The sequence below is a fragment of the Pseudopodoces humilis genome, chromosome 8 (assembly GCF_049639895.1).
Source record: "Pseudopodoces humilis isolate 2021_Gansu_Grassland_sample_001 chromosome 8, ASM4963989v1, whole genome shotgun sequence".
NCBI lineage: Eukaryota > Metazoa > Chordata > Aves > Passeriformes > Paridae > Pseudopodoces > Pseudopodoces humilis.
This window is the reverse complement of record NC_142207.1, coordinates 16,199,277-16,213,806: the sequence shown is the minus strand read 5'-3', so window position 1 is coordinate 16,213,806 and position 14,530 is coordinate 16,199,277. Positions and strand designations below refer to the sequence as shown.

At 36.3% G+C, this 14,530-nt stretch overlaps 1 protein-coding gene across 3 annotated transcripts in view; it reads left to right on the top strand.

Annotated features, from left to right (window-relative positions):
• Nucleotides 1-14,205, top strand: part of RBMS1 (RNA binding motif single stranded interacting protein 1) — a 141,738-nt gene extending 127,533 nt beyond the window's left edge. For 2 of the 3 annotated variants that reach the window (XM_005519731.3, XM_014249446.2), the window contains exons 7-14: nt 48-163; nt 1,049-1,098; nt 1,193-1,286; nt 4,516-4,566; nt 6,656-6,766; nt 7,436-7,516; nt 8,764-8,848; nt 11,702-14,205. In XM_005519731.3, the coding sequence (XP_005519788.1) occupies nt 48-163; nt 1,049-1,098; nt 1,193-1,286; nt 4,516-4,566; nt 6,656-6,766; nt 7,436-7,516; nt 8,764-8,841 (581 nt within the window). In that variant the 3' untranslated portion in view covers nt 8,842-8,848; nt 11,702-14,205. The remainder of the gene's footprint in view (nt 1-47; nt 164-1,048; nt 1,099-1,192; nt 1,287-4,515; nt 4,567-6,655; nt 6,767-7,435; nt 7,517-8,763; nt 8,849-11,701) is intronic. The other variant, XM_005519732.3, reaches the window with a different exon arrangement.
• The last annotated feature ends 325 nt before the right edge of the window (nt 14,206-14,530 follow it).

Here is a 14,530-nt window from a genome sequence, read left to right as displayed (position 1 = left end):
TCTGTGTATGAATGCTACTTGAACTAATTTTTCTTCTTTCTTCTCAGTTCCTGCAGAACCTTTATTGTGCAAGTTTGCTGATGGAGGACAGAAGAAGAGACAGAATCAGAATAAATACATACAGAATGGAAGAGCATGGCACAGAGAAGGCGAGGTGAGACTTGTAAGTCCTCCCTTCAAGCTTGAGTGTGGGTGTGCAGTAATGAATACTTAGGAAAATGATAGGCATTGAGACTTCTTGGCTTGGGTCTTTGGCATATTAAAAATGTGTAAGCAACTCTGACCTGACAGTTTGTGCCTCTATAAAAAAAATATTTAACTGTGTCTTTCTTCTGAGGAGAAAATGCCAAATGTGAAATGCTGAGTCCTATCTCATTAAAGTGAACAATAAAATCTCCTTCAACTTGGTCATAATATAAACTTCATCTTTCTCATATTATTTAACTACCAGAAACATAACTATGCTTACATGCAGTAAATAATCCTTTGATCTATGCAACACTAAAATGCACATCACTTTCACAAGATTAAAATAGTATACCAGTACCATGCAGCATTATTATTTTTAGTCAACAATTGTTTTAATCTTTAATGTTCAAGATAATAGTTTCACAGACTTACTGTGGTTAGCAAGCCTAGACACCTCATTTATATTAGACAGGAAAATTCAAATGTGCATTCTGAAAAACTGCACTCCCCATTCATTCTTATAGTTCATGTGTTGTAGGCAGCACCCTAACATAATCATCTGCATGCCCTGAATCTCCAACACACACATGTTCTTTTAGCCAGGTGTGTAATAGATTGCATTTTGTTCCTTGTGATGGGAACATGGAAACTTGTATTCACAATTGATATTGCTCATTCTCTTCACTGTATAATTACTTCTGTCAATTAACCTTTCCGTAAGTCTTGGTAATAAATTATTTGCAGTACAAATTTTCAGTTAAAAATAAGACAACTAAAAAAAGAATAATAGAAATAATTTACAATTAAAATTAATTTTGCCAACTGTTTCTTTTCCACTTTTTTTTTTTTTTTTGTAAAGGCTGGAATGACACTCACATATGATCCAACCACAGCTGCTTTACAAAATGGGTATGTTGAGTAATAGCACACTAAGAAAAAAAAAAGTTTGCATTATAAAAGTTGCACAGAACTGGCATTTAATAAATCTTTCTGCATTTTCTAGATTTTATCCATCACCCTACAGTATTACAGCAAACAGAATGATCACTCAGACATCTATTACGCCATATATTGCTTCTCCAGTTTCTACATACCAGGTTTGTATTTAGAACTTGGTAGCTGAAATGGTTCATTGGAGCTTATGTTTGTTTATCAGTTGTTACATATGGTTTTATAAGGTCTCCAATAATGCTTTATTTCAATAATGTGGCCTCCTTGTGCTGTACAGCATGAAAGTGACAGCCTGAAAATCTGAGTGTGTGTTTCAGGAAGCACAGCGATTTAATGAGATCCTGGTGTCTTGCAAAACAAGTCTCCGGCTTGTGCTGACGACTGAGGGATTTGTAGCCACCTCTGCATTTCACTGGGAGATTTTTCATTTTCTCCGTCAAATTCTTTTAATGTCACCTGTATATCTGAAGTAAATATTTTTTATTTAAAACGATCTTGGTTTAATTAAATTAATTTTTAAAGATGTTTTCCGTGCATTTTGAGCTTTTCTCTGTTTTTTTCTCAGAAAGCCCAACAATAATATCTTATGTAGTTGTACTTAGAAATAGAAACATTCTTGACATTAGAGAAGGAAATTTGAAAAAAAGAGCTCAGAGTTCACATTGCTTTAGCAGTCAAATGCAGTGATTTTATGTTAGGAGTAAAGCATTTAATAGCCTAGCACAGTATTTCTAAACCAAAGATTACTTTATTTTGAACAATAAACTAAAACATAAATTGTGGACAAGCTTTCTGAAGAAGGATTTTGATAGGTGTCATCTTGAGTACTCACAAGGGATATTGATATACAATTCAACATATTGGGAAATTATATGGAACAGTTTTAGCACTTTGATATAGATCTCTTACAAATCTTTCATCTTGGGGCATCACACAATTCAGTTTACCAACAACTTTCTTTAAATACAACTAGTATGGCAGTCTCAGATGTGTGCTCTGTAATTACTACTTGAGACATGCCAATTATGCCAGTGTACACTAAATAATGAGCTATTTTGGCATTTTACTGTTTAACACATAGATGGAGTAAACAGCAGTGATTCAGGTCATAAATAACCCAAACTAATTAAATTTAGAAAATTCTTACCTCTGTGTGTCAGGGGAAGGAGAAGAGGCTGTTTGCTTTCTAGTGAGAGAGACATGCTGAGCTTTCTAATGTGCTGTGTGTGTGAATGAATATGGAAGGGTATGTAAAGGGGAGGTAGAAGGCCAACAGAGGCACTGTGAGCCATTTAATCAGCTGCCTCTTGCAGCAATTTCCATGTAGCCTTCAATTCCAAATGAGGATGATGAGGAAGAATTGTCTAATATTAGTCTGGAGATCTAATGCCATCTTGCATGAGCAAAGTGTTGTGTGGGAGTTAAAACAGTGTTCTCTGGTGTGAAGGGCAGCTGGATTATTTTTATATTAATTTCTGAGCTAACTTATGCAACACAATGTTTGCTCTCGGCAGACAGTGCTAGACTGTATTTTTCAGTATACTGAATCATTCTGCTTGGTACTGCATTACCTCAGAAATTACAGTAAGTTCTTACCCAGAAAAATATTTCTGTAAAATTAACTGCTATTCTTTATTAAAATATAAATTATTTATCAATATAAGACTCTTCAATATTTAGAATCCAAGTAAAAATTGAAAGTTGGCATGGAAACATACTACTTAGCAATACAGTATTATTTTTTGGGCTTATTGAGATGGGCAGACCACAATCCATTATGTTTCCAGAAATGTAGTTACCAGTATTTCAATATACATGGCATAGAGCTTAAATTATTGCAGATGGAGTTATTAATATCATTATGCTTGAAGTGGCACAGTAATTGGAATTGAAAATTAAATTGAAGTATTCTGTATTGGGGAGGAAGGAGGTTCTTGGCCTGAGGAATTTCAAAATTTGAGCATTAGTCACATCTTCATTACTGATCCTTTCTCACTGAAACCTGCAGCTTTCTGTCTTCTACACAACAGGACATATCACACAAGCACAGTTTTTTGTTTTTTTTTTTTTCTTTGAGGCATGGTATAACCTGCTCCTAGATTTATTCTTATTCAGGTAAACAAATGTAATAAAGTTTTGGCTAGTGTTTGTTTCTGCAACCCCTGTGTACCCAAATGACTGCAGTGAGCCAGTTACTATCACAGTGTGAGATTAGCCAAAGCTTTAGTCAGGCTGTACTGGTATTTTTGCCACTGAGATTTTGCCTGAGGAAAGGGAGTGTTCCCATCTTTTCTATTCCATTTTCAAATTCCTGTTTGCTCTTTTCCTGACTGAAAAAGAAAAAAACAACAGACTAACACTGGTTTTAAAGTAAGTACCAAAAGGAGGCAAGAAATACTTCCATCTTCCAGAAAATACCTCACCTTGATTTTATTCAAGGCTGTGTGTTTACCTGTCCTGTTCACAGGACTCTGGGAATGATGGTAGAGGCATTTAAAAGGCTTTAAATGTCCGGCAGCCGTGGTAAGCCTGCTCTGTGTGCGGTGCAGGTCAGATTCCTGCCTTACCCTACACACTTACAGCAGGTGAGGAGGAAATATTTTTGTCCTTACCTTTAGTATTTCTTGCAGGCCACTATTTCAAAGAGCTGCTGCAATCAGCTCTTTTTAACCAGGATAAGAATATAACCTGTTATTTGTCATGTAAAGTTAGGCATTCTACTGCAATTGAAGTATTTGGGCGGTCACCGATTTTGGAGAGAAAATGTGCTTGTTGCCAGAGCAGGGACTCTCATCAGAATCTCCTCCTCTTCCTGTGCTTTGGGAATAACACACCACAGTGTCTCAGAGAAGAACAGTTCTTCTAAATCTTCTTTTTCCTGGAACAAGATTACAGCAGAATTCCTGATTTATTTTTTTTTTCAGTTGTGAAAATACAATAATTTATTTTATTCAGATCATACTAGAAGGCAAATGGTGCTATGCCTTCTGAGATCCCAATTATTTTTCCACAAAGGAATTTCTGAGACACAAGGAGCTTCCTTTTTCAATGTAGCAGAAATCTGCCATTCATTTCTTTGGCCCCTTTCATTGTACTTGATAAAGTTTCTGAAACCTGCACTAAAAACATTGTCTTTTCTTCTGAAAGGTGTATGTGGTATTTGGTCTCCAAATCTTGTCTCTGATTTACAGGTTGCAATGAATACATTTTTCATAGAAATCAACGTTGTTCCACAGAGAAACATCCTTTAATCGGATTAAAAAGTCAATAAATAAGGGAGGAGGCATGTTGACATGATTTAAGTTATTATTATATCTGAGTTGGAGTATTCCAAGAATGTGTAAAATAGAAAATAAAATGCCAATTTTGTTCTAGGTTCAGAGTCCTTCTTGGATGCAGCCTCAACCATATATAATGCAGCACCCAGTAAGTTTTTATGCTTCTCTATTTTTGTGTTTTATATAAACGCTTTACATACTTTAAGCAACAGGAAGTATGTCAATTCCTGCCCAATTTCTTTCATGGATCAAAATTAAAAGCTAAACGAAGACAGTAACCTGAACTGGGGCCTTATTTTATTAGGAAAAAAAAGAAAGCTACCTTCAGAGTATCCATGTGATGAGGACCATTAGAGAAAACTTCCAAGAGGAAACTTAGTGGTGTTGGGTTTTTTTTGTTTTAATTTATTTTATTTTAAATGGAAAACACTTTGCAAATACCAAATGTTTTACATACTGTCTACCTTTCAGGAGCTGAAATTGGAGACCCAGTGTTCTAGAATAGGTCTACAATAGTTTAGACTGCATAATTTGTGAAAGACAGATGGATGTAATGATATGAATGACATTATGGGCATTCACTTGAGAAAACCTGCATAGCTTGTTCTGGCTTCACCACTCATGAGTAATGCTGGTCTCCCTACACTTTTGGCTGTGGCATCTGTACCAGACTGTCAGGCATTCTAATCTCTACTCTCCCATGATATTTGGTTCTTGTTATGTCATTTGCCAATTAAGTACCATTACATCTGAGACTTACTTGGATTTCTTGAGATGAGCATTACTAATAATAACAGGCACTTTAATACGTGCACTCCCATAGTTAACAAACAAGTCTGTTTCCAGATATAGAAAGGATATTGTCTTTACTTTAATTAACGTCTCCATGCAGATTATAGAATGTAAATCTTCTTGGCAGAACACTTTCTTCTTGGGCATGCAGAGAAGGTGATGTTGAACCAGAACACCATCTCACACACTTAATTGTTGCTGTATTTGTGGTTTTTGATGTTAAATACACATACATAGAGCAGGTTTTAACTTCCTTCTCTATTAACACAGATTTTCATAAAACAGCATTGTGCAAATAATGCTGTGAAAGACAAGAGTTGATAGGGTATAATGGTGTATTAGTTTCACAGGTACACAAGATGAGATTTCACAGTTGAAAATAAAGACCTAGATTCTAGACTGAAGTTCAGTTTTGGCCTGTGCAAAGACGGGTGCTGTCTTGCTCATTTGCTTTTCAGAGAAGCCTGCAGTCTACAGACAGGAAATTCTTTCAGTGTTTGATGTGCCTGTGACTCATTTCATCTACACTGATCACATGGTTGTTTTTCCAAGTATATTCTACACTTTTTTTTTCTTTTTTTCTTTTTAAGAATTAGTTATTGATTCAAAATACTTGCTTTCAATGCACTGCAATTATTTCTGTTAGTTTTGAGCCTCCATTAATTTTAATCAACATGTTCTGCAAGCATAAGCCATACAAAGTATTTGGAAATGTATTTTTGTGGAACATGATTGGCAAAATGAAATTTCTTGATAATCTTCCATTTCAGTTAACTCTGAAAACCTTATGAGTGTGCCCTCCATATTTAGCAGTCTAAAGTGTTTAAAAGTTTAGAGTATAATTTTTAGGAACTTAACAAAATGATACAGAAGCAATAGAAATGTCATCAAAAGCAGCTGGTGTTTAGACAAAGAATCAGCATTTCTAAGTCACTTTTCTGAAATGTGTGTGCTAATGAAAGCAGCCACTAAGTAGGGCAGCTGTCTCGTGTGTGAACATCACGTGTGATGGGTAGGAACACAAATGTTCTCCTCCGAAGCCACCATTCCTAAAGATGAGATAAAAGTTTCTTCCTAAAGTATGAAATTCCAAAGCTTAAGCTAAGTGAATCTGTACCAGGTAACATGTGCAAATTTTTGCTTTCAAGTCAGCATCTGGTTAAACTCATATTTTACAAAGCATTTTCAGCAGGTCTCTCAAGTGTATTGCACATCAGTTGAATTGTATAACAGGAAGTCAAAGACAGTCTTCCATCTTGAAAATCTACAGATGCTCAAGTAAAATATTCAGAATTCCCCAGACCTGCTTTTTCAGTCAGTGCCTGGGATTAAAGAGTTCTTGTGGTATATCCCCTCAGAAGGCCAGCCCATACTTAGAATCTCAAATCAAAAATGAAATTAAATCTGAGTGCTGCAACCATTTCTTTGTTTCTCTGTTTAAACAGGGTGCTGTTCTGACTCCCTCCATGGACCACACCATGTCACTACAGCCTGCATCAATGATAAGCCCTCTGACACAGCAGATGAGTCATCTTTCATTAGGCAGCACTGGAACAGTATGTAGCAATTTGATACAAAATAGAACTTACCCAAGTGGAAAATACTGCATGTAGATCACAGTATCCCTGTGCAGCTTGCATGTGGGAAAAAGTAATTCTGTAAGTCATCTTATGTCCAGTAAATTATTAGAAACTGTCTCCATTTTAAAATTATATTCAGCAGCTTTTATTCAGTCTATTAGCTGATCAGAAATTGGAAATGAGTAAATAAAAATAGACTGAAACAGAGAAAGGAATCCAGTAGGTAACTTCAGAGTTGCATCTAAAAGATTAAAAATAGTTTTACTCTTTATACTCCTTTCTGTGACTCTAATTTCTTAAAGCATGAGACAGAAGTTAAATCAGAAGAGATTCAGACTTGCTTCTAAACAGCAAGACCCCTTTTTTTTGACCAGATTGGGTTATGAAAAGAAAATATGATGACTGGGGTTAGCAGAGAAGGAAAAGTCCTTTACATAGTCTTTGAAGACTAAATTTGAATTTTCTCAAAATAGATACATGACTTTTCTGGAAAGCCTATGGATTTCAGATGCAAAAGTTTTTCTCTCCTGTATATTGCTTTAAGGAAACAGTCAATATCCATTAAACAATACCATGACAGGTATTTTGAATTCTTTTCTACTTATATTGGGCTTTAACTCAATGTAATGGACTCTGTCTTTCTAGTACATGCCAGCCACAACAGCTATGCAAGGAGCCTACATCCCCCAGTACACACATGTCCAGACAGCAGCAGTTCCCGTTGAGGTCAGTATATTTTATAAAAGACCTGTGATAAGAAATATGAATATGATTTATTTTTTTTTTCTATGTAAAATTAGTGTTCAAAGGCAAATATTGTAACTGTGAATGTACTGTGAATGCCACATGTATTAAAACTATAAAATGTTATTATTCTCAACTAATATAGCCAATGTTAGAACAAAGCATTTCCTGTACTTACAGCAGTACATTACTCAGAGCAGTCTTCTCTATGAGCATAGCTCAGGCAAACCCTGTGTTTTATCAAGCATAACTCCAATAGTGACAAGCCCCAGGGAATGTATTGTAGTTTTGATCTTTCAAGTAGTTTACCTGTGTACAGAATTATCTGCCAGCACACCTTGATTGTAGCTTTTTGCAAAAAAACCTGATTTGACCCTGGCATCTCAGGATGCTGTGCATGTTTGTCTAATAAATCTCTCCATTGAAGAGGAATTTTTTACTTTTGTTGGAGAGCATAACATAAGTAAACTGAATAATTTATCTACTACTTTGGCGTACCTTACACCCTTTCATAGGTCAGTACTTCTTTAACAGAGGAGCTAGACAAGGCATGCTGCAGCTCATGTATTCAGAATGAGTGCCAGACAGTCTGTTCCAGAGCCTGTAAGAAAAAAATATTTCATTTCAAAGTCTGTTTATCCAGAAACTCCAGAATTTGTTTGGTTCATTTTGGTGCATCTGTCCATGTGGATCAGAGAAATTCTTTTGGTAATTACCTGATTGCTCTGTCTGCCAGAGCACTCTCAGCTGAATTAATTGCCTGGTTTCTGGGGAGCCTGGTGCAAAGTCTGATCTACAATTCTCTGTGTTGCCTAGTGCCAGTCCCATCACAATACTCATAGTGTTTGTATGGTAAGTAGATCTCATTCTTCTCCCTCCCCTTTAGAAGGAGAGGGACAGAAATGCTCTTTTATGTCTACAGATGGAAAATATTCTAGCAATGATTTACTCTCTCTATTTCTATAATGTCAAAAGTTTGAGGGTTTGTTTTTTTTCATTATCGTCAAAGCATCTGAGGAAGTGTGAAGTTTGCATGATCATTTAATTTCTTTGTTTGCTGGAATATTAATCAAGATAAAGTTAACAACTCAGATTTGGAATACCTCACTTGAGGAATGTGATGAAGATTTTAGATTTGAAAACTGTTAATTGTATGAATCAAGTGGAAATACAGATTGCAGGTAATGCTGCTTGATTTTGTGTCTCATGGCTTGCCTTTTTATTTGCAGGAAGCCAGTGGTCAGCAGCAGGTTACAGTAGAGACATCCAGTGACCATTCTCCATATACATATCAGCAAAATAAGTAACTGTGAGGTAGGGGCTCATCCTGTCTCATGAAAGATGTGAATTCAAAGATGATTTATTTCATAATTTACAGTACTCTGTATTGAACTTCTTTTTTTTTACGTCTTATAAATAATACTGATGATAATATCTGTGGACAGTGACGCTTATTTGAACTTGGCCAGAGTTGAAAGCCAGGGAAGGAAACATGGGGTCCAGAAGTGAATTAATGAATTCTGAGTAATATTGTTTTAATAATGTCTCCATACCATAACTGGATTATGTTGGATTTTAATTTGTTCATTTTAGCAGCATGTACAGAACAATGAATTAATGCAAAAATACAAGACTCAAAATGCTAAAAGGAACTGTACTGATAGACATATCATGCTCTAGTTTTGTGGTACATGTAAGATTACAAGCAGCTTTATGGCTGACTTACAGACCACGGGCAGGGGGGAAGTCTGGTAGAAATCCTTGCTGACCTTTTCTCCTGAAGACTTCCCTTTTTCTAGGAAAAAGCAGTCTGGTCCAGAATTTTGTCAGTTTTTAATCCATGTCCTCATTTGGCTCTAATTCCAGAATTTTACTTTCCTACTCCAGGTTTCCTCTGGTTCTGCTTGCATGGCCTTTTTTTTTAGCAAATCATTAGCTTTACCTGAACTTACTTCATACAAAATTGTTTTACTTTCTGTATATTTCCGTCCTGAAAATGTTACTTGCACGAGCTGTTCCCTTTTCCATGATCCATGTTTTAAAGTTCGAGGATTTAGTTCTTCCTCAACTCGTTTGTTTTTTTTTTGTCTTTTCTTTGAGTGCTTTTTAAGCCAGGCTACTTGGCTACATAATTTTTTACATCACATTTTCTAAGACCTCACACTGAAAAATTCCATTCATCTGCAATAATGTGCTGGAGGCCATGTTAGAGAAGTTTTTCTACAGCCCTTGTGATATTTATTTGATACTGAAGAATCAAAATCAGTTATGCGCTATCGTTGTGTGATATCTCTCTAAAATGTATTGATCCAACAAAACACACATTTTGGCATTAGCTTTGATCTTGCAGGTCAGCTGCGCTGTTTGACAACAGTGCTCTCATCCCCATTATTGGCAAAACAGCTTCTTATACAGAAAGAAAGAAACAAACCAATGGGGAAACTTGGCAAATTCAACAGATGGCAGAGCCTGCGTAGCACAGCATATGACCTGTGTTATTCCTGTAGTCGGGCCAAATGCTGGCATCTAGAGGAAGCCCACATCCTTGATTTGCTTCCAGGGCAGCCAGAAAGCAAAGCCACAGGCTCTTCTCGTTATCCATCTCCTCGTGTTAAAATCATGACTCCTGCACGTTTCCCATGCCAAGGCTGCTGCCTGGTGTTAACCGCTTTTCAAGGAATTATTTGTTTTGCCTTAAGTCTTCCCTGTGGGCATGTAAAACCTCCTTACCAACAGAGATCTGTGGTAGCCAGCAAAGCGTAATCCTGCATGTCACATCCCCATCCTGCCTCTCTCTCCCAGCCTGTCAGTGTCTTTCCCCATAGACTGAGGCCAGGCAGGAGGAGCAGCCTTAAGTCTTCTGAAAGGATGAGTTGTTGACATCTGAGACACGTTTTGTATTGATGACTCTGTGTAGAATTCTAAGCTCTGTGAGCAATTCTGTGTGTTTTCTGTAAGTCAGTTCTCCACTTACTTTATTCTTCAGAGAAGCACTGTTACCTGTATTTATATGTAGTAGGAGCAAGTGAAATCTGTGTCAGCAGAAGCTGTAGCAGTGGGCACATGGGGAAGGTTAATATTACCCAGCTGATTTCAGCCTCAAAGCATGGCATTTGGTATTTCTGTCCCTGGAACATGCTGGCACTTGTCTTGTTTCAGACAGGTGAAGGGGAGGGAATTGACAGTTATTTCATGCCCTAAATACAGGGAACACTGCAGTCTCTTGATTGTTGTGGCTTTGTCACCATCATCAAACTGAAACTTCTTTCTAAATGTGCATGCAGCACTTTTGGGAATGTCCTGTTTAAAGTCAGTGTCCAAATTCCCATAATTCAAGGGGTAAATTACAACTAGCACATTTGCATGAGTGGATGCAGTCAGTCAGAAATACACAGTGTCTTTCCTCTGGCAGCTACATTTAATAACTTTACAGCTTCTTTTCAAAAAGTTGCTCCTATGTGAAAAATAGTCAAAGGGACTTGAAAAATAAACCAAACCTGTTTTATATGCACCTACAAATGTACAAGCCTTAAAATACCAAACTTTGCCTTTCTTTGAAAAATTAAAAAATTGTGTAAACTTTTGTCATTAGCTGGGTATTTTTTTAAACCCATGTGGCAATATAAGCCAGTACATTAAAGAGTCTGCCTTCAAATTTGATGAGCCCTGACCTGCTGTTCAGTGTTACCATCAGGGAAGCACAGTAGCTGTGTCTGTCTTAGCTGTCGTATGTAGCCTCCTTGAGGTTGCACCAAAAGGAAGATATTGTTCCTTTTCCAGAAATCAAAAGCCTGGGAGATGCCACAGGAGTAGCACACTCAACCACTTTTGGTCGATTAAAAGGAACAACAACAACAACAAAACAACAAAGAAGGGAAGAGCTTTGAGTGCAGCCTCTCGGTTCCCCCGTGGGAGCTCTGTGTGCTGAGCACGCGTTAGAGAGAGAGGGGGAAATGCAGCGCAGGCTCTGTCAAGGTGGAGAGCCTTATCCTGGGAAGGGCCAGGACCTGCAGTGCCGCCTGTGTTACTTGTCAGGTTTATTCTCAGATTCATTTAGTCTTCTCACAGCTGTCTAATATAGGAAATCAGTTAGTTTTGTGGACACCTATGTTAGAAAAAAGTGTATGATTGTAACTCCTCTCTAGCTCTGATCTTTCTGTGTTACAGATGTCCAGTGTTGACCTGGCCTGGAGAAGGGTGCAAAGGCTGAAACAATCATGGATTTTACTGATCAATTGTGCTTTAGGAATTATTGACAGTTTTGCACAGGTTCTTGAAAATGTTATTTATAATGAAATCAACTAAAACTATTTTTGCTATAAGTTCTATAAGGTGCATAAGAAAAACCTTAAATTCATCTAGTAGCTGTTCCCATGAACAGGTTTATTTTAGTAAAAAAAAAGTTTTTATCAAGTGTTATGACGCAAAAAAAAAAAAACCTTCAAATTTCTGGGTATGCACAGATGACCACGAAGACTTATTCACGTGCATGACAGAATTTGTGTTTTGGTTTATTTTTATTTTGTTTGTTTCTTTTATCTTTTTTTTGTATGAAATGAATTTTTCTGAAGTTTAAAATAGTAAAACATCTAAGACGATGTTCTGTGCTTGCAGTGTGTGAGTGTTGCTTTAGTGCAGTGTTGCAGTTATAGTGTCTGGTCTCTTAGCTTTCTGTTTTTCTTTTAATGTAGTGTGAAGTGTCTTATCCTTTTCTATAAATTCCAATTTGCCTTAAATCTTTCAATGCTGTAGCTGTTTCAGTAAGTAGTCCAAACTAATGGTGTAGAATGCTTTGACCAAATGAGCTGGTCTATTATGCCTTGTAAAACAGCAGCATAGGGCTTTTAAAGGTAGTCAATAAAAATTGCTGAAAATTTGGCTTTTTTAATGTGTAGTAAGTGTTTTTAATGATTTTTTTCACATAATATGTAAGGTAGTGAAATGCAAGAGGGGAAAAAAATGTTTTGTGTGAAACACATTTTCTGACTGGGGAAATTTTAATAGTATAAATTGTTTGTAAGGCCATATGCCAATAGTTCCCTCTGGTAGTTTGAATGATTTAGGAACTCTGCTGTATGATGCAATGTAAAATCTTTTTTTGCCTTTTTTCAGAAACTAACTTGATGTTCTAGTTTTAGCATAGGTAGAGTAGGGAGTTTGGGGTGGAGATATCACCGAATGTTTTTGTCCTTCCTTTATACTAATGATAGTGCTTTAGGATGAGGATTGTGCTGAGACTTAGCAAACAGAAAAGTTGCTATTACAGCAAAATGGCAAAAGCTAAAGGACTCGTTTTCAAACGTGCTGAGATTTAAGTAGAAGCATAATTGATTGGGTACTAGCTCTCTATAGTAGGTAAATAAAAATAAAAAGACTTGGCACTTTTAAAAGGTAACTTTACCAAAGAACAAAGAGCCAGTAACCAATAATTCTGATTTGTCTCAGCATTGCGTCTTCTGTACTCTTTATTTTTGCCGGACCAGTTTGCGGTTAAGAGAATGTGCCTTTTTTGTACATTTGCATTTAGGTTTTATAATTTTAATTGATGTATGGACACAAAAGCATGAAGGAAGACTTGGATCCAAGCAGTGCCACACTTTACATCATCACTACAAGTGTTAAGTGTAAAGAAAACCAATTTTGAAACTATGAAATTCCTGATTCATAAATACACAGTTATTTGTACTTCACATATTAGAGAATTCACTGCTACTAAAGCTTTTTATTACAATTGCATATGTTTTAAATTGAATGATAAATTAAGTTGTCTTCCAAAACTGTGTACTTCTCTGGTCAGCTGTATATGATCAGTTATCTACCTCAAAGTTTATTTCCTTTTGTATTGGGACAGGTTGCTGGCCCTCCCTGTTTCCACAGACCAAATCATCCTAGCTCGGGAGCTAGGGCTAAGCAGTTGTTTCTTTCAAGTATTTTTTAGTTTTTAAATTTTGTGTGAGTATTGGAGTATAGATGTCGGTGACATTTCATAGTTTCAAAAGTAAATTGCTGCTCTGAGAAGTGTAGATTCTAGTGAAATGCATAGTCATAAGAGATGTGTTTTTGTTTTTTCTTTTTTTAAAAAGTTGTGGTATTATTGGTTCTATGCTCCCTGGAATATTACTGCTTTGTAAAAGTCCAGACTTCCTGCAGCACCTTGCCTGTATTTGGTAACTTTCCAAACCTGGATCTCTCACTACTTGCTATTTTTGCATTAATTAAAAACTGCAGTATGATAGCTGTGTTAGAGGGAGGGAAGAGTTGCTGCCAGAAATGTCTGAACTAAGTGCCATACTCATTGTCTGGGTAAGATTTGGGAAATTTAACCTCTGTACATAAAGAAATAATCAGTTACTTAAACATCACATAGTAGACAGCCATTAAATTATAAAAAATTAATTTATGAAGAAAGACCTTTTGTACAGATTGAAAAAAAAAAAAAGATTTTCATAGAGATATCTATATGATCAAGAGAGTTAATTTTTTATTTTTGTTTTACTAGTGCCACAAACTTGCCAGTGGTAACTTATTTGTCCGGTTCAAGATAACTCTGTAGTTTTGTTTCCTAGGACTTGTTGTTAAACGCCAAAAGACATTTTTGAACTGTAAATTTGATTAGATTGTTAGCTTTTTCTGTTTTATTTCTTTGAAAACTTTTGAATAAAAAAGATCCAAAAAAACAAAAATGCATCGTCTTTTTCCTTCAGACCTTCCTTTATTGGGGGAAAACCCAAACAGGTTACGGTAAAACTTCTGCATTTATTTTGAAATGATTGGAATTGCTTACTGCTTAGCAGCCTTGGGTGTTTTTTCCTCCTCTGTCTTTCTTCAAAACCAAGTTTTAACTCTTTCACACCACTGTGACTGCAAAGTCCCTAATTCTTTCAAACAAAACAGGAAAATACATATGAAAAATATATGGTGAGATGTCAGATTTGGATGCAAAAACTCCATTCTGCTGTGTGTCAGCCCACACGGGGAGTTGTGTGTAACCAAGCT